This window comes from Symsagittifera roscoffensis, chromosome 3, assembly GCF_963678635.1.
Source record: "Symsagittifera roscoffensis chromosome 3, txSymRosc1.1, whole genome shotgun sequence".
NCBI lineage: Eukaryota > Metazoa > Xenacoelomorpha > Acoela > Convolutidae > Symsagittifera > Symsagittifera roscoffensis.
The window spans coordinates 75,247,704-75,274,855 of record NC_087064.1 but is presented as its reverse complement, the minus strand read 5'-3'; the positions used below and the strand labels follow the sequence as shown (position 1 = coordinate 75,274,855).

The following is a 27,152-nucleotide window of genomic DNA, read 5'->3' as shown; positions in this document are numbered from 1 at the left end:
TCTGTGTACACTCTAAAAATTTTAAAAAGAAACGAAACTTTTATGTTAGATAACGCGCTCTCATGAGTTTTAAAAAAAAATCGAGTTTTCTACACAAAAAAATTTTTCGTTTTTTACCTTGCTTTCATCAAGGTGCAAACAAATGAAACTTACCAATATTATTCTGTAATTCGAAGCAATATAGACTGTATACTCAATCTGATTACAAAGCTTGTAAGATCGGAACTATATATAAAGTAACTTAAAAGATGGAGTCTTTCAGGCCTCCATCCCATTATGATCGACAGAAAAAAATTTAAAACTAGGCGGGAACTTTCAATGGTATTAAGGTTTTCTCCCATCTAATTTTTTTTACAATAAACGCTTAACATGATGAAGATCACCAAAAATTTTTCTTTGGGTAATCTCATAAGGGAAGGCGAAAATTTAACATATCTTCTGGAAATTTTATTTTGCCGGTTAGAAATACTATCTAAGCCTTCGATGACTTTTTTTCGGCATCTTTTCGGAAAAAATTTGTTATTGTTAAAAAATATATTTTTGAATTCGGCACTGTTGAAATCGTTTTTGTTGGACTTTGGCTACATAGGAGGCTTTTTTTGATATAACTTTCTAAATAGTTGATTCGGTAGCTTTGGAGTAAATGTTTGTACATCAATTTCGCAAAACAAACTGCACCATAATAAATCTACTAAAACTCGAAACAATTTTTGTTTTCATCACTTTTAACCCAAAATCAACCCATTTTGAATAAACGCGTTTTAAATTTCGTGTTTAGGCATTTTTTTTGGTAATTTAGGTCAGCTTTGAATTAAAAACGTAGAAAATAGGTGATTCGATAAACAGAAAAAAATAATTTCAGATAAACTGCGTTCTAATTTTTTGCCGAATATTTTACGATTTAAAAAACTGTTTAATTTCATAAAAGCGCTAAATGACGCTTTTATAACTAGTTTTCTTGGAGTAATACTAAATTTAACGCTTCTCGATTGACAATTTTTGTCTTTTAAGATTTACTCGCTCGCTTCAATTGCCCAAAATTGGACTAAAACTCAAACGTTTCAAACCGGGTTTTCTCGACATTGGAAAACCTTTTTTTAAAAAATGATGTTATTGGAATCTTGACTGAAAATTTTTTAGCGTGAGATATCACTCGACTCATTCCCGGTGATTATTTGTGGTACCTGGTTTTGCGTGAGAAATAAAAAACTACCTTACAACAGGATACAAGTTACATCCCCATTTTCAGTAGTTCGGACAATAATAGACGTGATAAGAACAGAGTCAAAAGAGATGATCCAATTAAATTAAATAACAGAAAACAAAGATTTAGCCAATTTTTAAACTCCATTGCTGATTAAGTAACTTCACTTAGTCAAAAGTAGGGCAATTAAAAACCTAAATACCAGACAGGTCGAATCGCTAAAAGTTCGTCGAAACATATTTTTGAAGTTTTTTGGCTGCTTCAATAATGCGTTTTAATGATTTTTCATACTATTATATCATTCGCATAATTACAAAATTGGAAGGTTTCGGTCATTTAAGTTTTGCAGACTGTGAAGTGTAGAAAGTACGATGGGTCGGCAAAAAGACAGGAATGTTTTCGTTTGATATAAAGTAAAAACTGCATCCTTTGTCATTGTGCTGAGTTAGGGTGTGGTATGATCTGTCGTCTGCAGAGTGCGTCTAAGCCAGAGTCCTGGTGTTTGTTAGTTCCCATTTGCAGTGAAATGATAGCATTGCCTCTCCGTAATTGTTCATTGGTCCATTCTCGACTCCGAGGAGTGGACTCTTTGGGACCCAGAACTGGACCTAGGAAGTTGTTAGCCTGGCATTTTCTGCCTGAAAAGTATCAGAAAATAAAAGAATAATAGATTTGGCGTATTCCCTTTAGAACGCCTACCACTCACGAATTATACCATAATACAGCCACAGCGTGATGGGGCTAACTTTTTTCTTACAAGGCTGCTGGCTATAATGGCGAAAAATCCTGAGATTCAAGATAAAAAGATAATTAGATAATTTTATTTAAGCTTTTGTTACTCAATTATTTAAGTTCACAGCCGAAAAAGGTTTATGTGGGGAAGTGTACATATTGATCACGTATTTTCCGTGATCGTGGTTTGCTTTGGCGTCACTAACAACCTGGAAGCAGAGGGGGGTGGGGAGGATATTTGCACACCCATAATCCTCCCGACTTTGACCTGTTTTCAACCCAAAGGATCCAGAATCCCTAAATTGGTATTTTTTAAAGACAACAAAACTTGACCGTTTACAGAACATCAAATTTTTAAAAAAACATACGGTATTCGTATGACTATTTTGATGAGGAACCTAAACGCTAAGTTTTCGCAACCATTGGCGTGGTGTGCAGGACTGTTCGCGAATATGAAGGATCGCATCCTTCTTGTAGTTTAGTAAATCTGTATAAAATTTTTAAAAAATAATAAGCAAAAAAGGTTGAAAAACCGCCGCCCCAACCAATCCGCCATGCATAATTATAAATCTACCACTGAACTAAAAATTTCAAAACTTAGCAAAAATTTTTGTCACTTTTTATGAGTTCAGAAACATTTCAAAGAATTGTTAATGAACTTTACCTGGATCTACTTAACAATTGCCCCCCCCCCCCCTTATTATCTACTTAAGAATTGCCACCCCTATTAATAAAAGCAGTAAAATAGCACTGAGCTTTTTATTGAGAATTATAATTTTGCTGCATTCTGATTGGTCGAAAACGCGTTATTTTAGTCTACATAACAATTGCCCCCCTTTTGGGGCAATTGTTAAGTAGATCCCTTTACCTAGAGCGAGAATCGTTTGAATGACCCCTCCGAAGTTTGTGTTGTCATAAAGGTCCACAGTTTGGAACATGTCCAGCTTCTTCACCCCGTATTCTTCACACGCATTCAAAAACATACCAATATTTTCCATGTGTTTAAATGGAATGTTGGAGTGTGTGTTCGGTCTGCAGCTGCCGGGGTCAATTGAGTTCATTAGTTTGCATAGATACACTCCATCTCTTAACGCTGATTGCATCCTGTCGGGTCCAAGGGGAGTGTCCTGTGCTATTTCTGAACAGAAGCGGAGTCTTATTATTTGAAACTTTATCGAAAATCTTTTTTCTTTTTCACCCCCCCCCCCAAGGAAAAGAAGTAAAAGGCATGGAAAAAGGGATGGGGTAAGGCAAAATCAAAATGCCGGAATTTGGCCAAAAAAAACTCAGACTGCAGAACTATATTGGCAATGCAGGAAAAAATTGTTGCATCATCTGTTAAAACTAAACCTATCTGCTGCAAAAATGTCAGTGCGATGATGTAAGAAAATGACTCAGAACAGAGTGGAATAAAAACTTATAAAATAATGCCATAATTTTTATAAAGCTCCATAACTTATTATGAAGCTCTAAACTTGAAAACTGCAAACGTCTATTTGATGAAAAAAAATACTGCAAAAAATAATAGGCTTGTATCGGATGGAACCTGATCTAAACTACATTTTATGATTGGATAAATTAGATATTTTACCACTGTAAAGTATTTAATATTAACCAATCATGATCCATCTAACTAACAACCCACTTATTTGTAAGTGCTGAAATTACTTGTAATTTCAGCACCAGAGAGATTTGAATTTAACTTAGAAATTAGTTGCCTCTCCAAAGGAACTTCAGCAGCCGCAATAAACCAGTATACCCTAGATCTATTGAGCCTAGCAGAGACTAGTTAAACAACCTGAGACTAGATAGTATAAGAGTAAATTAGGATCGGTATTAGACTAAGAAGTTGCACGAATCTATCCGGCCAAAAATAAGATAGCGTGACGAGCAGACGGTGTACCCTATCCGAAATTACACTATGAGTTAACCACATCGGTCCTAACTCATCTGGTGCGACCATAAGTCTCGAACAAGACCTTAATAGCTTAGAATTAACCAAAAATAGATTAGAATTTAGACAAAACATTTTTAAAATGTTATACGATGATAATTTAATCGAAATGTCTCTACGACTCAATAGATCAGAGCCAATATTCCGAACGATAACAGAACTACCCCGAATTGCAAGAAGACCTCGAACCAGAGACGACATACGACAAAGTAGAAACTTACCAAATAGTTATATGATAGTACGGCAAAAGCCAACACAGACTTTTATATTTAGAATTTTATTAGCAATGAATTTAGATTTTCATTTGCAAACATAAAATCTTGAAGTCAATCTTCATAATCATCTCAGGCGCTAAACAAAACTATTAATATACAATAACGATTGATAAAAAGATCTCAGATCGTTTTCCTAAAATTCTGCAGTATTATATAAAACATGTTTGGAAAATATTTATTGAAAATCAAAACAAAAATTAGTAGCATGACAATAAACTATTAGTAATCATAAAATCATCAGTTGTCCCAGCTTCATCATCTAAACATAACAGCATTCATAAGCTCACTAATATCATCAAAAAACTAAATCTTTTTCTTAAACAAATTTAAACCATTTTAAACTTAAATTCACTTAATTTTAAAATCAGATCATCAAGGCTTATCCTTGAATCTTAATTCATTTTCTATTTAATTAAATTTAAAACTTGATCATCAAGGCCTATCCTTGGATCAAAAAGAACAATTTTGTTCTCCCCCACCCACTTAGCTAGTGGCTAACGACCTCAAACGTCGATTCACTATCCAACCCTTTCAAAAAACCCAAGACTAATAGAAATTTTTGAACAAAACTAATCATTCAAATTAGGATAAACAGTGAAGAACTTCGGTTATTCATCCTTCACTTGAACCCTCCTCTTATCAAGACCCAGGATAAATCTTAGACTTAGTAAATTTAAAATAGTATCTAACGAACCACTCGCGTTCTAATTATACCTGAAACTTGTGGATCGATTTACTATTCTCCAACCCTTGAACACAATCACTACCCCTAAGTAAGATTAAGTAAGTTAACACTTTAGCTTATACTAGCCAAGAGAAAGTAAAAAATCATTCTTCGGAATCGATATACTTTTCTCTCCAACCCTGAAAAAATAGACCCAGGTTAAGCTAACCAAAAAAATTGTAAGAACTAACAGTTTAAGAAAATAGAAATCATCTAACAACTTTTGCATCCGTCATCCTAAACCTTATGTCATTTAAAAATCTAGGAAACAAACAAACAATCGTTTTACACAACTGTGAAATAGATAACAAAAAATACGACCTTGTAATCACACCTCATACACAAACAGTTGGATATATTAGAACAAAACGACAAACACTAAAAAGGAAAATAATAACCAAACAAAGACAAATAACACGAAAAAGATTTTCCAAAAATAGAAACGCATTTTCAGAATCAGAAGCCAGCAATTTAGACGAACTATATAAATTAAAAGAATCTATAGATAAAAATTGCCCCATTCACGATCAATTATATTTTTCCGACTCAGAAACAACTTCAAATTCATCAAAAAGAGGAAAAAGAAGAATAAAAAAGCAATATAAACACAAACCAGTACATTTGTATAATTGGAATCAACCAATTAGACACATCGATAATTACCTATTAACAGTCGTTAAACAAAAAAAATGAGCCAACACACACTCCAAGTGAAGATAGTCCAGATGATGACGATATCTACCCCTTCCTCGTAGATGCACCCGATAATAGAGGACAGCATGATTTTTGCAAGAATTTACTCCTAAATTTATTTGAACCCGGAATCAGCCCATGTAAAGCACAGTTCCCAGATGTAAAAATCAAAAGACAAATTATTGATCACTATCTGAAAGATATATGTAATTTGACACAACAATACGAAATCTACACCATAGAATTCAGCTCACCAAACCCGAATCACCGCAAATATGTAATTCAAACAGACGACCATGATTTAGAATTTTCAAAAGTATTCTCAGAATATATAAAAAGCATACAATATCATAACTCACAAAGAGCAAACTCCATATTTACTAATGAAGTTTTTGCAATAATATATAGTTATATCTCAATATTAGAAAACGAAATCCCAATCCCAAATGTCTCACCGACAGAGACATCTAAACATATAAGGGTACGACATGAAATCACACTATTTTCAACTTTCCTACATATAATTAAAGAAAATTTCACTAAAAATGAAGTTTCACAACATACAAAACATGACTTACAAAAAATTTTGGCATGGTTTATAATAGATTATTTCACACATAATATAGATTTAATTTCACAAGCAAGAAAAAATTTTAGACCTCAAAATTCAAACGATGATACCGCCATCACAGAACAATCAGACTACGTTTGGGACCCCGAATGGTCTCATTATGCATTCATAAATATCCCACAATCAATCTCAAGTCAAGCAATAAGTACAATATCGTATACAAGAGACTATGTAAGAGTAGTACCATTAACCATTGATGCAACACCATTAAACTACAATACATTTTTACCTGATACGCGAAATAACAGTTTAAATTCGACCGTCATACACAATGAAAACCTTAATGGAACTAGGAATCTCACTCAACAAGATATTCAGACACCATCACACTTCATAAATGAAGAAATTGTCCAAACAACAACAACTACACAACAAAGTATTTCACCGATACGTCCAAATTTAGCAACACCAAGAAATACAAACACTTCACTAGCACAGGTAACCTTACAATCAACCGTTAAACCTTCGGTTGCTCCAAAATATTCACAAATGGATTATCAAACATATAGACCCATGACAATACCGTCAAAAACACGCAGAACGTTCACAAGAAACAATTTTGCGGAACACAATTATAATTACACACCTTCATCAAAAACAAACTATCCCCCACGAAAAAAAAATAATAATCAGATAAGATCTCGATATTGGGATAATCCAATGGCAACAACCAACTCAGTAAATTTTCAAACTAATTCACATCCTCCACAGGATCGTAGTGAAAATTACCCATTCTTTCAACAGAATAAAAATAAAAAACAAGCACCTCATCAAACGGATTACCTATCCTCTGATGATGATTATTTACAACCAGATATATTTGCACCATATACCCAAGAATATCGCGGACAAGGAGTGCAAAAACCATATACATATCATAGAATTTTTTCTCCACATCAAATAGATACACAAAATCAACAACCAATACAAATGCAAAACCCAATTAATACAAAATCTTTTCAACCAATTCAGCCACAAAACCCAATGATTACACACTCATATCAACCAACACAAATGCAAAATGAAATACCTCTTCCATATTACCTTCAACAACACGAAATAATAAAAAATCAACTTTCAAATTTTTCACAAATGCCAAATGCAGCAGAATCATTACAAATGACAATGAATCCATACCTTATGGGTGGATCATCAATAACATCAAACAAACCATTAATGGTATTCACAGGAACAGACCCTGAATATTCTGTAGAAGATTATTTAAATGCAGTAACAGCAAATTTAATTTTAAATATAGGACCTGAACCAATTAATACGCCACTACATCAAAACTGGATACATCGACGCACATTGTTGATACAGAAAACCTTAGACGGCGCAGCCCAAAAATGGTTTTCAGTATTGCCTATAGAAATAAAATCAAATTGGAAAAGATTTACACAAGAATTTTCAAAAATGTTTGACTCCGAAAGAAACAAACAACAATAAAGAGTTTTATGTAATGAAATTCGCAGATTACCAAATGAAACCATCAAAAAATTAGCAGTACGTATCGAAACATTAGTTCGAAAAGCATATTCATTAAATACACTTGACTATAAAAACACAAAAATGACAGAAATCTTAATGATGACCTTAACACCTCAATTAAGGAAAATAGCAATAAAAAAGAGAGCATCCCATCCCTCCTCAATTCGAGAGCCTGATTTAGATTTTCGAAAACTAGTAGACAAACTAGAGCAAGCGGAAATCACAATGAAACTTGAAGAAACAGAAAATCTGAAATTACAATATGTTAACCGAATTGAAACAAATACCACAAACATCAACAATATACAGGAATCAGATACAGACCTCGTTGAAAAAATCACTGAAATACTCAATATTTATGAAAAACACCCAAACTTTAAAGGCAAACCATCTTTCAAAAAATTGTGTAATTATTGCCGACGATACGGACATAGTATTTCTGAATGTAGACAAAAACAACAGGATAATCAAAACAAACCTCAAAAATATAAAGAACCAAATAAATCATTCTATCAGTACATGAAAAAAGATCAAAATCTACCGAACAAAAATGTATACAGCAACAACAGTTCTGGAAAACCACTTCCGAACAATACCAATTACACGAGAACTCAATCACCATATAACTCAAGTTATAGAGGAAGATCACCAGAACGAAGAAATACACAAAATTCATCACAAAATCATTACAATAGACCAAATAGTAGAAATAACTACTCCAGATCAAATTCAAATACAACACAATTTGTTTCTAGATCTAATTCCCAATCAAGGAATAAATACTATCCAAACAATCAATCACGAAACTCATCATATAATAGAAATAGAAACTACTCCAATAATCGAAATAGAAGTTATTCAAACAACCGAAATCAGAATTACCCGAACAATCGATCAAGGAATAACTCATATAACAGATCAAACTATAACAGATCAAACGATAATTATCAAAACAGATCACGAAACAATTCACAAAATCGACATTCAAGTTATAATAATCGTTATAGAAATTATTCCCAATCACCACACAGAAATAATAACCATTATAATAATTCCAACAATCGCCACAGAAGTAGTACACCTAAACATCAAAGACATATAAATCAAGTACAATGAAATCCGGAAACAACATCAGACCCCCCAGGTATTGATGACACAGTAGATGATACACTACAACTAAATCAAATAAACTGTGGATCATCAGATTCAGAAAGTGATACAGAAAACACTATCTCCATCAATATGATAGCAGTTGAAAATGACTACGAACCTATTATATATGAACAACCTTTTTCATCACATATATATGAAAACCAATTAGAACTCCTTCACAATTATTATAATGAACCCATCCATTCCACACAAACGACACAAGAAACTAACGAAATCAACACTACAAATCAATCCAATAAAAATGACAAAACAAAATGCTTAAATACAAATCACATCTATCAAAATATACAAAAAGAACAACCTAATGAAAAAATTTGGACAAAACCATTTCTTTTAGAAAGTCCAAGAAACAAAGAATTTCAACAACCAGATCTTGAAATTGATTTTTTAATTGATTCAGGAGCAGAATCAAACATAATAAACATTCCCACATGGAATGAGATAAAAACATTACACCCAAAACTAACGCCTCTTGAAACCTCCAGTAAACTAGCAACAGCACAAGAATCAACATTGGTAAACTATGGAAAAATTCAATTATTTCTTCTCCCCACAAGAACAAAAGAGCAGAATAAAATTTTAAATAAACCATTTAAACAAATATTTCATATCACTGATATTAAACACAATATCATTGGAATACCATTTATCTCTAAATATATACCAACAATTAACATCTTGAATAGTAAAATACTAATAAAAGATAAATACACAAAAACAAAAGACACATCCCTAACATTTTTTCAAAGATTAAATAAACAACCACTATTCTTTTCAAAATTTTCTCCAATATATAACCAACAAAGAAAACACCTGAAACCACTATCAGGAAACATATATAATTTTTCAATAAAACAAGTTCACCAATATGATAAAAAACAAAATAAACAACAACTCTATATGTCAGATTTTGAATTCAAACCTATCCATAAGTTTTTCAAAATCACAATCTCATCCATAAAATATTTGAAAAACTCGAATTCAGATATTATTTCTCTACATGTATACAACAATACACCCTATCAAATAACATTACCTTTAGGACTTTTAGGCTATTGCGAAACCAACGCTACGATATCACCAATACACGAAAAAGCATACCGCGTAAATAATATACTCCAATTATTAGATATTTGTCAATCCACAATTCTTAATGAAGAATTATCCATAAATAATATAATAAGTAATGAAAAAAGAAATACAGATTATCTCACAAAAACCCCATATTTCAAACCTACATTCAACATAAATAACTATACAGAGAATCAACAGAAATTTTTAACAATGCTTAACTTCCAACATTCACAAATAACACAAGACGAATTTGATAAATTAGCCAAACAGCTAATAAAATATTCATCAGTCTATGCAACATCCAAATTTGATGTTGGCAAAATCAGCTCTTCACTACATCTCCCATTAAAACCTGACGCAGTTTTCAAAAAACAAAGAGCAAGTAAAGTACCAATTAACTTACACGATAAAGTAAACAGATTACTCGATATTTTAGAACAATACAAAATTATATCACCGGTAAACAAAGAAGAACAACCAAAAGGTAACACATTTATCAACCCTGATATCATCCTAGCAAAAGGAGAATCATTAAAAATAGTTCTAGACGCTAGATACCTTAATTCACTAATAGACGAATCAAAATGCAATTGGCCTATTGAACCAATACAAGTTATTTTAGCAAAAATAAACGGAAAATACTTTACAACCGCAGATATGAATAGTGCATATAATCAAATGCCACTAGATGAACAATCGCGACGCTTAACACAATTTGTTATTGGAAATCAGCAATATGATTCAACCGCCTATTCTATGGAATATCCATAGGACCAGCAGCATTTTCAGCTTTTATGAGCAGAATTTTTAGACCACTAATACTCAAGAAAAACGCAATCACCTATTTAGACGATGTTTTTATGCAATCACAAACAAAAGAAGAAATGTTCAATGTTTTAGAACACTATCACAAAATACTTCAGAAAAAAAATCTGAAGGCCGCCCCCGATAAATCACACTTCTTTTTAACAAGAGTTAAATTCTTAGGACATAATATAGAAAGAAAAACAATCACTCCATTAAAATCACGCATTGATGCTATTCAGAAGCTCCAACCACCAACAAACAAAAAGAAAATCCAAGAATTCCTTGGAATGTTAAACTTTTTAAGCAAATATGTCTATAAAATGCAATTATACCTAAGACCATTCTATAATATACTTAGACAACAAAATAATTTTGAATGGAACACAGAACATCAAGCACGATTTGAAGAAATTAAAAAACTCTTAACTGAACAAATTTCGAATACAATTCCAGATCCAAATCAACCATTCTATGCAATGTGCGATGCTTCGAATTTTGGCATTGGCGCAGCATTATTACAATCACACAATGGTACAAACAAAATGAACCAGCATGGTACAAGCAAATTCTCGATTATTCGCTCAAACAGAGCTACGACTCTCAACTCTAATGAGAGAATGTACAGCCATAATATATACACTAACAGAATATGAATTTCTGATACTTGGATCAAAACATCCAACAGTTCTATTTACAGATCACAAACCAATCATCTTTCTCTTTACACAAAAATCCAATCCAAATCACCGAGTTTATAGATTTTAATTAATTCTAATGAAATTCCCAAACTTACATATAGTTTGGACAGCAGGAAAGAATCTTGCATTACCAGACACTTTAAGTCGAAATACACAACCTGAATTACTTACACGTAAAACTACAGTTGAAATACCCAAAAATATAAAATTCTACCTGGCAGAAAACGAAACATCACCCCGACTAGAATGCAAATATGCAGTAAAAACTGACGTTGAACAATCACAGATAAATAATCTACAACACTTCCCACTTTATTTAGATTGCCAAAATAACCACTACGAAGTTGATCTACTTGGAACATCAACTTTTAAACCAATTCCATATTCACAATGGATAAAAAATAACACCCAACAAAAAAGAGTAAAACAACACCCGCATAAAAAAGACCTTCTTCCATTAATTGAAAAAGAAAATCTAACTGATGAAATAAATTTATCAGGACCACAAACAAACGATTCAAAATACACAATAAATCAAGTTTTTGACCTCCATGACCCACTTGATACAATTCCTTTATCTAAATTAGAAATTGAAAACATTTTTCTCCCCCCAACAGATAAAATTACAATTAATACTTTGAAACAATATCAAAATCATGACCCAGTAATTAGACAACTAAAATCATGGCACAAATATAAAACTAAACCCGTCAAGGCAGATACAACTATTTTAGGAAATAAAACACTCCTCCGATATTTTCGAAAATTTAATAATACAACAATTAATGAAAACACAGACCTTCTAGAATACCAATTAAATGAATCTACAGTTCCCTCTCTCCCTCTAAGTATGATTCTTATAGCTTTTAATATTTCACATACACAAAACATTAAAGGACACTCTGGATCAGAGAAAACATATTCAAATTTCATACAAAACCTTTATTTTCCAAATGCACCAATTTGGATAAAAGTACTATGCAATGATTGTATAGTATGTCAGCTAAATAAACCTTATCCAAATCAAAAACAAATAGCACAAAAACAAGATTTTATAGGACAAATATTGTACTTTAACCACCGTATTTCATTCGATACAAAAGGACCAATTTCACCCTCATCCGAAAGAAATTCCTACATTATGGTAATTGTTGACGCATTTACACATTATGTAGCACTTAACCCAGTACCACATTGTAACGCTTATTACGCTTACACAACACTTTATGCACACTGGATAGCCAAATTCGGACTACCAGAAATTTTAGTTACAGACAACGGTACAGAATTCATAAATAATGAAATCATCACACTATGTCATTTATATAACATCAAACACAAACCACGTACATCTCACGCACCTTGGACAAACGGCTTAGTCGAAGGTATGAACCGTTCACTACAAGAATATCTTAGATGTATCATCAATGGAAATGATACAAGATACACCGAATGGTCAGCAGATGTAAAACTATTTCCCTTAGCATATAATTCACAAATCACGACAACTCTAGGAATGTCACCATATGAAATGGTTTTTAATCAAAAGCCACGCAAACCAATTCTGTTTACAGCAAACTCTCATAAAAATGCACAAAGTTATTGTCAACCGAATAAAGACTCAATTTGTTATAACCTACCTTTACACACACACGATGAAGATCATTTTCATCACCCACAAATTCTTAAATTAGCCTCCGGTACACACACCAAATGGATTTTAAACAGAGATAAAAAACACAATGAAATTTACCAAAAAGTAACAAAAAAGTTGTTACAAAGGCAAAACATTAATGAACAAATAAATTCACGCTTTACACCAGCCTCCGATTTAAAAATTGGATCATTTGTTTTAATACCCAATTTTAACACTCAAAAAGGAATCTCTAAAAAATTACAACCCCTTCGTAAAGGACCATACCAAATAATTGCCAAACCCACTGATGTAACATATAAAATCACCGACTCAGACCAAAAAGAAATTGTTCAACATCGAAACAACCTATTACCTTATTACCCAAAAGAATACGCACTACGCGAACTAACTCAATTATATTCTTTCACAGGTTTAAAAATTATTCAAAATAACCCACATATGGAAAATAAAACAAAGGAACAACATGACATTCACCTCGAAAACCAAAATAAAAAATCAACTACAACGAAAAACAATACAAAAAAGCTAGATCAAAATACACCTCAAAAAGAAAGAAAAAATAGAAAAATGACAAAAAAAATAATACCCCAAGAACAAATCGACAAATCAGAACATAGAGAGTCATCACGACTTAGAAATCAACCACGTAAAAACTATAAAACATTCATTCCACAATCTAAAATATTAAAGAAAGTCGAATTTCAAAAACAGCTTTAATTTTATATTTAATAATTTTTGCACCTCTGAAATATTTTGAACTTTCATTTTTCAAAACAACATGCTGACAAACACGCAGCGATTCTAGTTCATAATTAGCCAATAGGATTCATCCAATCCGTCACCTTCTCTAACTCTAACACAGATCAACTAGACGAACGATATAAAACTCCAGGCATATCTATAACCATAACTTTGCGACCTCCAGGTCAAAAATAAGCAAACCACCCCAACTTGACAACTAAAATAAATATCACCATAATATCATAACCCTCCCTTATCTAATAACCCAAAGATCAACAATATTTCCCCAACTCAGACCTCAAATACCCCCCAAAACAAATCTGTTAACTTAGCCAAAAGTAAAAGAACGACCATTTTAATTAGCCTAAAGTATAAAAATCTCAAAAATACCCTAGATCATTTGACAAATAAAAATAAAGAAAAAGAAGACCTCCCAATCACCATAAAATTTGCCCCCAACAATTTTTCACAAAACTCAACCCACTTGTCAAAAAACCAATAAATAATTCGACGACACTTGAAAATTGCCTCAAACAACAAAAAATATTCGATCAAGAAGCCATTTCTTAAATGCTCTTCTCTCGACCAGTCAACATAATTCTTAACATTCTCATAAACTTTTTAACGATATTTAAACTTTTAATCATATTTCTTTTTGATACCTTTGAATCTTTTGTAATAATCTTAATCATTTTTTGCAATATTTTTTTAATTTTCTATTCCATATTTGAACTATACCTTCAGCTTTCAAAAGCTATTGACTATATCCACAGGTACGATTCACAAAACTTATCTAAATGATACGAACCATTTTTAGTAGAACAGATATTTTCTTACTATTTGTAATTTTTATAACATTTCTATCATCCCTCATCTTGGCAATATGCAAATGTATAAAGAAAGCAATCATCACATTCGCCCTAGCAACAATCCTCCTAATTCTTTTTCTAGAAGAATACTATAATAAACATAAATTTTTTCACAAAAAGAATAGATCAAAACCTATCATAAATTGCTAACCAACAGTCACACAGTCAGTCTTCACCGACATCATCCCAAGCTAACCCAACAACACCTTCAACTACCCAAAACCCCCAAACATCTACACGAATTTCCTTTCAAGATAACCCATATACCTTTGAAGAACGACACGCTGGCTTATCAGAACCACTAGAACCAGTTCAACGACAAGCACCTCTAAGTGAACCAACATATAACTTATACCCAACATTACCACAAGAATTCAGTAGAATACGAAATCCTAGTCAAAACCAAAATACAGTCGAAATAAACAGACAAATTATACATCCTTGACGAAACAGAAATTTTCAAACTCCCCGAGTTCATTTTGATATACCCCAATCACCATCACAAAGTACTCCAGAAAACACCATCGCTATATTACCAGAAACCCCTACGCTTCTTTCACAACGTAGCACCTCAAGCCTACCCTCAGATTACTTAGGTTCAACACCAACATCTGAACAAATACGTGAAAATCCCTTTAACCCTACAAACCAAACATCACGACTACCATATTGGACAACACATTCATTCACACAAGGTGAACCAAATTTAATCAATGATCCAATAGATATTTCTACGGATACAACAACATCCTCATCACTACCAGAAACATTATCACTACCATCAACACCATCAATCAGCCAGATTTCACCAACGCCTTTTAACTTCAATTTCCCAAATAACCTCGACGCTAGATACCGAGAACAATCATCAACAAATATTCCTTTAAGACTAGACTCGAATACATTCACAGCACCTCCACCATTATTTGGACAACACCCAGAAAGTAACCGACTCCACAACTGGGCACTAAATAGACTACAATATAGACAAGACATCCACGACGACATTCGTGATCATAACATCCAAATACTCCAACAAAATAGTTTACAACTAAAATTTGAAATCACGGTTAAATTAAACAACATTACTCAACATCCCTATCCATTAAACCCACCAAATATAACAGCTCAATCCCTACCACCACCATTTATAACAACTAAAGTAATATACAAATACGACAGATATACCAAAAAGACAATTGGTTACATCACATTTTATAACCCATACTCAGGATTGTCATACACATGTATATTCTAAAAATATTAATTTTTCTCCAACTCTTTTTTCTAGTAACCTCCAATCAAAACATAAACCCTTCCCCCCGCACAGGACCCCAAGATTCATTAGTAACACATTACGATTGTGAAGAAAACGAACAAAAAACACTACACAAATATGCAATAAATCAAGTATCACAATGCGAAACAGAACCACAAGCCATAGAAACAACAAATGTAATAGCGACACTTTATTCAAAAGCCCGAGCAACAACAGTTATAGGATATAAATTCACAGCAACATTTTCTGAAAAGAAAGTACATTGTTCACAAGTCTCTAATGGAAATAAAAACCGACTTGACCACGAATCATTCTACCAGAGTAATATCGAACGACTTTTACATCTCCATCCCGAAGATTGTAAAAACGAGTTACTCAGACTAAATATCACAAAAAATAAAAACACAGATAGAAAGTTAGTATATTTCCAAGTTTTTTCAGATTGTGTACATCAAGCAGAACTTGAAAGATATCAAGGACATATAAAATTAGATGAAAAATACCCATACAACGGCGCACACGGAAGATTAACTTATGACATACACGATAAACACTGGATACCACATATTGGTATAAATAACCCATCAAACTGCAAAGCAGACACAAAAAATAAAGGATACCAAGAAATAATGTTTTTCGATTGGAAAATACAACTCGAAAAAATACAACTCACACGCGATTTATCTGACAACACCATGATCTATCAAGGAATTAGATTACCTTGTAAAAACGATCAAGGCTATTGTGACCCTACAACACGAACACAAGCAACAATTGTTTGGTTCCCCGAAGACACATGTACAACATTTCAAGTAGCAAAAATACACGCTCGTATGATAAAATTTCACGAAAAAAATTTTATACAGTCAATTCCATATGAACAAGTAAATCCATCACGAAAACAAAGTTCTAATTTTAGGAACATACACAATATAGAAAATAAATTGACACGTTTTCAAATATATCAAGAAACAGAACTTGCATGTAAATACAGAAACCCACTTCACAAAACACAATACTCCGAAATATTAGTTGAATACAAAAAAGAATTCGACATGACCACTGGAAAAATAAAAATCGACCCATACGCCACAAGTCATCCTATAAACGAAGGAACATCATATATACCAGTTAGTTTTCAAACAAGTAAAGGTCAACCTGGTGGACATCTAAAACCCCATGACACTAGAAGCACACGTTTACAAGAACTATCACTAATGAATAGTACATATTTCGGTAATATCCACTATAATATTCACCTAGATATGAAATTAGACTACACAATTAGCCGCATTTTTCCAGAAATGTCACTCGCTGAATTAGAAACACTTCACCAACTATGCGAATTAGAAAGGACACAAATCCTACAATCACTTGCACTAGCAGTATTAAAAATACCCTACGCAGGATATTTACTATCAGGCAATAGATCAAATTTTTTAGACTACGAAGGAAACATTTTATGGTTTTATACCTGTACCAAAAAAGTATCACCACTATATGTTTTTGAAGATAAACGATGCTATAAAAGAATCCCTATCTTTTATAAGAATAAAGTACATTTCGTTGACACACTTTCAAGACGAACCTATTTCTGGGATACCGCAGTCCCATGTGGATCAGAAAATAGCCACAATGTAGTACAACTGAACCCTGATGAAGATAAATATTACCTTCTTACCCCATATCCCACATTAATGCAATCACTCAAAAAATTTTCACCTGAAAGCATTAGAGCTATTGCTCGAAACCCAAATATTCGTTGACACACCTACAACGATTGGAATTGACACACCTACAACACACCTACAACGATTCCTACAGCACCTACAATCAATTGGAATTTATTCAAAATCCGATATCCAACATCACATTAGAACACAACAATTCCAAGAATTATTAACACAAATGGACACTATACAAAGACAATCAATTGACCAAAACTTACGCAAACTTGCCGAAACCGCAGGATTTGCAGATATTTATACACAAGATTATAGCGGATATTTTAAAGACATTAAAGACCATATATATCTAAACGGTGAAAAATACCGACCACAAGATATCTCACCTATAAATATTTTTAGCTTTGTTACACTCAAAAATGAAATTCTTGATTTTCTAGGATGGCCCTATTACATTTTAGAAAAATTAACTATTTTATACGCAATGTTTAACTTTATAGGATTTCTTTTTTCACTCTTAAAAGGAATCTACAATACATGCGCTATACACACACAAGTAAATAGACAAGCAAGTGTAGCACGCATACTATTTGCAGGATTTTTTGGAATTTTTTCATCATCAATAAACAAAATTCTTTTAGACGCACAAATAAAAGAATACAACACAAAAATAGCAACAAGACAGAACACATATGACGAAGAACATAACAATGTAGACATAACGCCTACAGCACCACAGTTACCACCCCTACCACATAACCATCCATTATCCCTAGTCCCACGAAATTTTCGAAATTTAGCAATAACACATAACCCAAATTTTAGACCAACCATATCACAAAGTCCCATTCAACATATAATGACACACCATTCACTAGATGAAAATACATATGAACAAATTATAGAACAACCCCATACCACCGCTTTTCAGTCTCAAATAATAATTTTTTTAGCCCACGATGAGCCGACAACTTGGATCCCTACACCGCTCAAATTCCCACCCAACCAACCTCAACACTCCAATTACAATAATTCCACTTTTTGCTTTCCCGTCACCCGATTTCCCAACCAATAATATAACATCAGGCATGAATTCAGACACTAATTCACATATCTCAGTTTTATACTCCATTTCACAACTCAATAACCCAAATATTGAAACCCCTGATGAATTTGCAGACTCTGAACCATCTCCATCCAATAATTTTCAAACCAACCCCTCAGTTTTTTCAAAACCCCCTTTTCAACCAATCCCACCAAATAACCCACTCCCATCCATTTCTACACCCTCTTATGCTTCACAAGTCACCCCAACCTACTCTTCACGTCATTCAGACCGATCATCCAATTCTCCAGACACCCCCCAAATCTCCCAAAAACTAGATAATTTTATCACCCTACAACAACAACCATTCCACCTTGACACCCCCACTATAAACCAGATTTCATCCACAATAGAATCATCAAACCCACCTACTCCTACACCCTCTTCAGCTTATATCGCATCATAAGCACCATCATCCACATCCACCGAATCATCAATTAGCACTAATAAAGCTTACCGCACTTTCAAAAGAAAATTCCCAAACCATCCATTTCCAACAAAACCAGGAACAGCCCGTGAATATATTAATCATCCAAATCACAGTAACACGAAAGATTTTTTAGCCATCACCTTACCCTCATTTCCACAGTATACTTTGAACACCCCTAACGACACTAACGACACACGTAGTTTTGTAGATGAACAAGTTTTAATGCCTACACTTCATTGGACATCCTATTATCATTTTACTAACCCCCTTTGCCTACCTTTATCTAATACTCACATCGATATAGAAAGAAATCAAGATATGCTATATCGACTCACTACACAACTAACACATAGACAATTTACTTATATAGGATATAAAAAGTCACTAAAAACATACACTGCACCCCGAGCTAACGAATATACGCTAGAATATTACGATCATAACATCATCCGAGCTAACCAAGACCAATTTTTAGATGATGACCGTTTCGCTAACCCACAAATCACAGAAAAATTCTTCATCAAAACACCATATGTATTTACACTCAATATATTTGATCGCAAATTCGATCACATCATTTCTGAAGCACTAACCGACACACAAGCTTACGAAAGTTTTAAAGAAAAATTTCAATTATTTTCACTAACCTTTCATTTCCTTGCACCACATGAACGAGATTTCCACTGCTCACACGACATTATGTTACGCACTAAACAAACCCACACATATACATATTATCGCTTCATACAAAATCACTTTGATCTACACACTCCATCAAGACAACCACACCACCGTTTTCATTTTATTAACTCTAAATACACTTCACCATTTTTTCTTAACTTCACATATTGCATCAAAGATACTAACCTTCACGGTATTCTTCGCAATTATGATCCCATAAACCAAATGTATATTTTTTGTACACAGATCACAAAGACCTTCAATGCAGAAGAATCCAGACCCTTCCTTATCCCACATGAATTTATTCAACCTATAGAAATCCCGATATTAGAATTCATCCACAACACTAAATACAATCACAAATTATATAATCTCATCCAAAACACACCTTATGAGTTTGCAGTTGGCACTGAAGAACTAAAAACCATTAAAGCACTTCAATTGCTTTGGCCACTGCTTCAAACTAAAAACATCATTCGCATACTAGCAAAATTACTAACTAATTCCGACATAATACACGACATCTTCCCCCACGGTTTTTTCCCCGACGACTAACAGGTAAGTATAATTTATACATATTCTTAACTAATAAATTCAAATTAAAAAACTAACCATTCTTTATCCATGTCTTATTTAGGTTTTTAGTCTTCATCCCACGATCATCTGCAAAATACACAAAAGAAAAATAAAAAATAGAAAACTTCTTCAAATTGTTCAAAACTCTATTATTATTTTGCACCAGCTAAATTAAATAAAATTCATACCAATGTAGTAAATTAATTTATAAATTGTTTCCCCACAAGCAGTAAATCTCATAATAATGAAAATTTGTAACTTAATTTTTCCCAAAAACTAGCAGTAAAATTGAAATTCTATGTAGTAAACTGATAAAACCAAAATGCAGTACTAACCTTTTGATATTTCTATTCACTCGCACAAAAATTCTATCCAAACTCGCACAGCTCGCCCACGAAGAATTGTTTAAATAATGAATTTCAGTTTCAAGCTTTCACACTCAACAACTCTAACACACGATAACACGTTTCTAACTTTCCTTTAACCCGGTTGGAAAGGAATTAAATACTAAACAAAACTAACCAATGCAGCTTACTAAACACCACAAAACATAGAATAACAGCATGACTAAGAAAAGGAAACCAACGGTACCCAAACTGGATTAACCCAGTTTAAAACTGGATAATTTATTCTTTTGAAGACTATTATAAAGTCTAAGAAAGAAATAATAAAACAAAAAAAAGTCGAAAGACAAACCCATACCAAAAACAATTTGATTTTTGAAAAAAGGACACAACCAACGAAACATAAGAAAAACCACAATAAACCCAACATAAAACGTTGTCACATAACAGGACCTCTCACAGAAACCGCACGAAATCATACTCCCACTCCTGGCCTAACCCACCAGAGAGGACGTCCTGAGCATGCTCTATAGCCGGCCTAACCCACCGCGCTACATCCACGCTTTGTGACCACCCTCCTATTTTTAATAAGAGGTACTCAAGGGTGAGTAACTCTTCAAAATAACCGAACTAAAACAAAAAAGCTTTTGTGAAAACAACTAACCAAAATCATAATTAAAACACCAAACTAATAAAAATTTTATAAAATGTAAATTACACCATGCAGTATATAGATCAGCATACAACACCAAAGACGAACATCCAAAGACAAAATGACCCCACTACACTCGAAAAAAAATGGCCAACCACAATCAATATGCCGCCCACAATCACAACTCAAAGGATTTAGAGTACGACTTGACTTCGCAGAAAAGGACTTCATTGAACTAGACCAATGACCACCTCGATGTTCAAGTATACGTACAGATCCGAGTAACCAGGCATCCCCTCCACGCACAATCTCCACGCCATTCCCAGACAAGGTCAACCCAAAAGAAGTTCTCTACATGAAACAGAAAAACCTGTCATAGCCAACCATTCTGAAATCAGATTTGAGTTTGTTGCGAAAACCCAGTCGTTTTCATGAGAAGATACAGCGATTGAACCTGGAACTTCTCTAACAAGAGAACCCAGAAGAAATATGATGTTCGCCAAATACCAACGTCCATCACCCATCCATTGAATTGCAGAAAGACTATTCTAAAAAACTCTGTAAAACCCGGATGGTTGGAACCTGATCTAAACTACATTTTATGATTGGATAAATTAGATATTTTACCACTGTAAAGTATTTAATATTAACCAATCATGATCCATCTAACTAACAACCCACTTATTTGTAAGTGCTGAAATTACTTGTAATTTCAGCACCAGAGAGATTTGAATTTAACTTAGAAATTAGTTGCCTCTCCAAAGGAACTTCAGCAGCCGCAATAAACCAGTATACCCTAGATCTATTGAGCCTAGCAGAGACTAGTTAAACAACCTGAGACTAGATAGTATAAGAGTAAGATTAGGATCGGTATTAGACTAAGAAGTTGCACGAATCTATCCGGCCGAAAAAAAGATAGCGTGACGAGCAGACGGTGTACCCTATCCTAAATTACTCTATGAGTTAACCACATCGGTCCTAACTCACGGAGAATCTAAAATAACTTTTCAGTAATCGAAATCAAAGGAGTACACCGGAAACTATAGGTATTTGATTTCCGCCGAAACTCTGTTTTTCTATTGCAATATTAAAAACGATGTCAGTATTGAAAAAAAACTATATGGAACCACACAAAATTTAGACATCACTGTAATCCTGGCTGTTTATGCCTCAAGGCTATGAGAATAAAGGGAACTTATTTGCTGAAAACTTATTTACTGATTCTGTAACGGTAGAAACATTGTAAAAAGTTACAACCATTTTTTCTTTAAAAAATGAAAAATATTCAGACCACCAAAATCCCAACACAGCGAAAATATCTTTCAGTGAACAAGGTAGCTCACAATTAGTGCGTGGAAATCAAGCCGACAGAAAATCAATAAAAAAACTGAAAATTTTAATCGTAAAAAACCGATAAAAATAATAGAACTAATTTGCTGAAAACTTAGTGACTGATTCTGTAACGGTAGAAATATTGTAAAACGTTACAACCATTTTTTCTTTAAAAAAGAAAAATATTCAGACCACCAAAATCCCAACACAGCGAAAATATCTTTCAGTGAACAACGTAGCTCGCAATTAGTGCGTGGAAATCAAGCCGACAGAAAATCAATAAAAAAACTGAAAATTTTAATCGTAAAAAACCGATAAAATTAATAGAACTAATTTGCTGAAAATTTAGTGACTGATTCTGTAACGGTAGAAATATTGTAAAACGTCAGAACCATTTTTTCTTTAAAAAATGAAAATTATTCAGACCACCAAAATCCCAACACAGCAAAAATATCTTTCAGTGAACAACGTAGCTCACAATTAGTGCGTGGAAATCAAGCCGACAGAAAATCAATAAAAAAACTGAAAATTTTAATCGTAAAAAAACCGATAAAAATAATAGAACTAATTTGCTGAAAACTTAGTGACTGATTCTGTAACGGTAGAAATATTGTAAAAAGTTACAACCATTTTTTCTTTAAAAAATGAAAATTATTCAGACCACCAAAATCCCAACACAGCGAAAACAGCTTTCAGTGAACAACGTAGCTCACAATTAGTGCGTGGAAATCAAGCCGACAGAAAATCAATAAAAAAACTGAAAATTTTAACCGTAAAAACCGATAAAATTAATAGAACTAATTTGCTGAAAACTTATTTACTGATTCTGTAACGGTAGAAACATTGTAAAAAGTTACAACCGTTTTTTCTTTAAAAAATGAAAATTATTCAGACCACCAAAATCCCAACACAGCGAAAATATCTTTCAATGAACAACGTAGCTCACAATTAGTGCGTGGAAATCAAGCCGACAGAAAATCAATAAAAAAACTGAATATTTTAATCGTAAAAAACCGATAAAAATAATAGAACTATTTTGCTGAAAACTTAGTGACTGATTCTGTAACGGTAGAAATATTGTAAAAAGTTACAACCATTTTTTCTGTAAAAAATGAAAATTATACAGACCACCAAAATCCCAACACAGCGAAAATAGCTTTCAGTGAACAACGTAGCTCACAATTAGTGCGTGGAAATCAAGCCGACAGAAAATCAATAAAAAAACTGAAAATTTTAATCGTAAAAACCGATAAATTTAATAGAACTAATTTGCTGAAAACTTATTTACTGATTCTGTAACGGTAGAAACATTGTAAAAAGTTACAACTGTTTTTTCTTTAAAATATGAAAATTATTCAGACCACCAAAATCCCAACACAGCGAAAATATCTTTCAGTGAACAACGTAGCTCACAATTAGTGCGTGGAAATCAAGCCGACAGAAAATCAATAAAAAAATTGAAAATTTTAATCGTAAAAAACCGATAAAAAAATAGAACTAATTTGCTGAAAACTTAGTGACTGATTCTGTAACGGTAGAAATATTGTAAAACGTTACAACCATTTTTTCTTTAAAAAATGAAAATTATTCAGACCACCAAAATCCCAACACAGCGAAAATATCTTTCAGTGAACAACGTAGCTCACAATTAGTGCGTGGAAATCAAGCCGACAGAAAATCAATAAAAAAAACTGAAAATTTTAATCGTAAAAACCGATAAAATTAATAGAACTAATTTGCTGAAAATTTAGTGACTGATTCTGTAACGGTAGAAATATTGTAAAACGTCACAACCATTTTTTCTTTAAAAAATGAAAATTATTCAGACCACCAAAATCCCAACACAGCAAAAATATCTTTCAGTGAACAACGTAGCTCACAATTAGTGCGTGGAAATCAAGCCGACAGAAAATCACTAAAAAAACTGAAAATTTTAATCGTAAAAAAACCGATAAAAATAATAGAACTAATTTGCTGAAAACTTAGTGACTGATTCTGTAACGGTAGAAATATTGTAAAACGTTACAACCATTTTTTCTTTAAAAAATGAAAATTGTTCAGACCACCAAAATCCCAACACAGCAAAATATCTTTCGGTGAAAAACGTAGCTTACAATTAGTGCGTGAAAATCAAGCCGACAGAAAATCAATAAAAAAACTGAAAATTTTAATCGTAAAAAACCGATAAAAATAAAAGAACTAATTTGCTGAAAACTTAGTGACTGATTCTGTAACGGTAGAAATATTGTAAAAAGTTACAACCATTTTTTCTTTAAAAATTGAAAATTATTCAGACCACCAAAATCCCAACACAGCGAAAATAGCTTTCAGTGAACAACGTAGCTCACAACTGTTTCGTGGAAATCAAGCCGACAGAAAATCAGATAAAAAACTGAAAATTTTAATCGTAAAAAACCGATAAAAAATAATAGAAAATGAATGAAAAAATGTAGTTATTCCGAAAAATTGAGGTTCTTCTCATTTGTTTTATAAAGGAGGGTGTGCAAAGTTAGTTTTGAGTTTTGAGAATTTTTCTCAATTTCAGATACACATTTGGACTAAAAAGATAGAGGGTAAAAAGCCGAAAGATTCAAAGCCACCACAACTCGAAAAGACAAAATCCGGCATTTTTTGTCACATTTCTCACTATACAAGGTTTTTGTCTTATTGAGAGCTCGCTTTGAAACTTTTGGCTTTCTACCCTGAGTCTGTACGACAAAATAAATAAATGCATTCACTACACCACCAACATTGCACCAACGAGCGCACAGATATCATTTCTATAACTTTCGTCAATTTATTTGCAAAATTGCTCGCTGGGAAAAAATTCAAGCACACAAAAGGGAATGAAATAATTCGATAGGGGGTTGGTTTTTGAACTATACTTAGGTAAAGCTTATTAAAATTCATTCAATTAAGTTATATTAACTTTAACAATCGGCCTCCCAATCCCCATGTCTACCACCCCTTGCCATTCCATTATTTATATAAAAATCTCCCACCCCACAAAACCGAAGCTGACAAATAAAAACTGCATATTTTCGAGTTCTGTACTTTTTTGTTGTTTTTTTTTCCAATGAAAAAAAAATTGTTGACATTATAATGACAATCATGCTGCGTTAGAGCTTGCCTGGCATCACTGGCTGCCCAGTGACCATCTCCATCCAGACTCTGACCACCTGCTCCACTTCCAGAGAGTACTTGGACTGCATCTTGGCCTGTCGATCCACCAAGTCCCCGTACCCTGGAACCCTGTTGGCCATATCCCCAACTGAGGGTTTTCTTCCCAAAAAGATGCTTTGAAATAGCAATCAATGACAAATCCAGACAATCAAATACAGGAAAGCCACACAGCTAAACTTCTCGGCTATATCAAATTCAAATATGTTTGAAATAAAGGATCAGCGAAAAGATCTTAAAATTGTACAGCAAGAGATCAAAACTGCAAGAGAGAAAAGCTGTAAACTCGACTATAGGTAACAACAAATGAAAGTTCTCAGTTAAAATAACAAACAAAAGGATGACAACTATGGGCCGTCATTGTATCTGGTAAGATATTGTAGATCAGAATATTCCAGGAAACAGACAAGCGTTCTCGACGAGATAATTAATGATTTTGTGAGTTGCATGTTTGTCTTTGTATACATTAGCAGTAGACAATGAAGCGTGGTCGTTTAAGATATTGTAATCAATTGTTCAAATGTTTCGATTTTTACTGATCACCTTTTGTCACATTTTGTCGGAAACACTCAAATTACCAACATTTATTAAACGCTCAAAACGGGAGAGAGCTCACAAGACAGCTTTAAATTTTGATTCCAATGACAAGCACGTTTTTTTTTCAAAATCACGCTTTGTAGCATGATTTTTAAAAAGTGTTAGTCAATTAAAAACCGAAAATAAAAATGTATCGTGAGCTTTTTCCATTTCTTGCATAAATGAATATTCGATTAATAAAAATGAATTGGTGGAAATTAAGAAATTAAGAGTTGGTGGCAAATTTTCACCAAAATCTTCGTTTAAAACAGGGGCGGACGCCCCCCCCCCCCCCTCAGGGATTCGACCCCCTGCCGACCCAAAGGGTCCCCCCCCTTTGATACTTTTTAAGAAATCCATTTTTGGCCGATCGACCCTAAAATTTTTCTAAAGGCGCCGTTGGCGCCAATATATACTAATTTTGAGGGGGGGGGGGCGCCGAAAAAATGCAATTTTTTGGTCAAAATTTTCCAAAAAGTGCCTAAAAACGCCTTTTTTGGCCTGTTTTTTAAAAATTTTGCCTCCGGCGCAAAAAATTTGGCCAAAATACGGTCAAAACAGTGCTTTGGGAGAGCTCGAAAAAACAATT

At 33.2% G+C, this 27,152-nt stretch overlaps 2 protein-coding genes across 2 annotated transcripts in view; both read right to left on the bottom strand.

Annotated features, from left to right (window-relative positions):
* LOC134842205 (serine/arginine repetitive matrix protein 1-like) overlaps window positions 1–27,152 on the bottom strand; it is a 334,393-nt gene that overhangs the window by 130,980 nt on the left and 176,261 nt on the right. The gene's annotated exons all lie outside the window — the stretch shown is intronic.
* On the bottom strand, window positions 1,305–26,070 carry LOC134841837 (myophilin-like). The gene is made up of 3 exons (XM_063857877.1): window positions 25,938–26,070; window positions 2,805–3,074; window positions 1,305–1,842 (listed from the first exon to the last, which is right to left on the bottom strand). Exons 1-3 carry the CDS (start codon window positions 26,068–26,070, stop codon window positions 1,637–1,639), a joined length of 609 nt encoding a protein of 202 aa, XP_063713947.1. The 3' UTR covers window positions 1,305–1,636.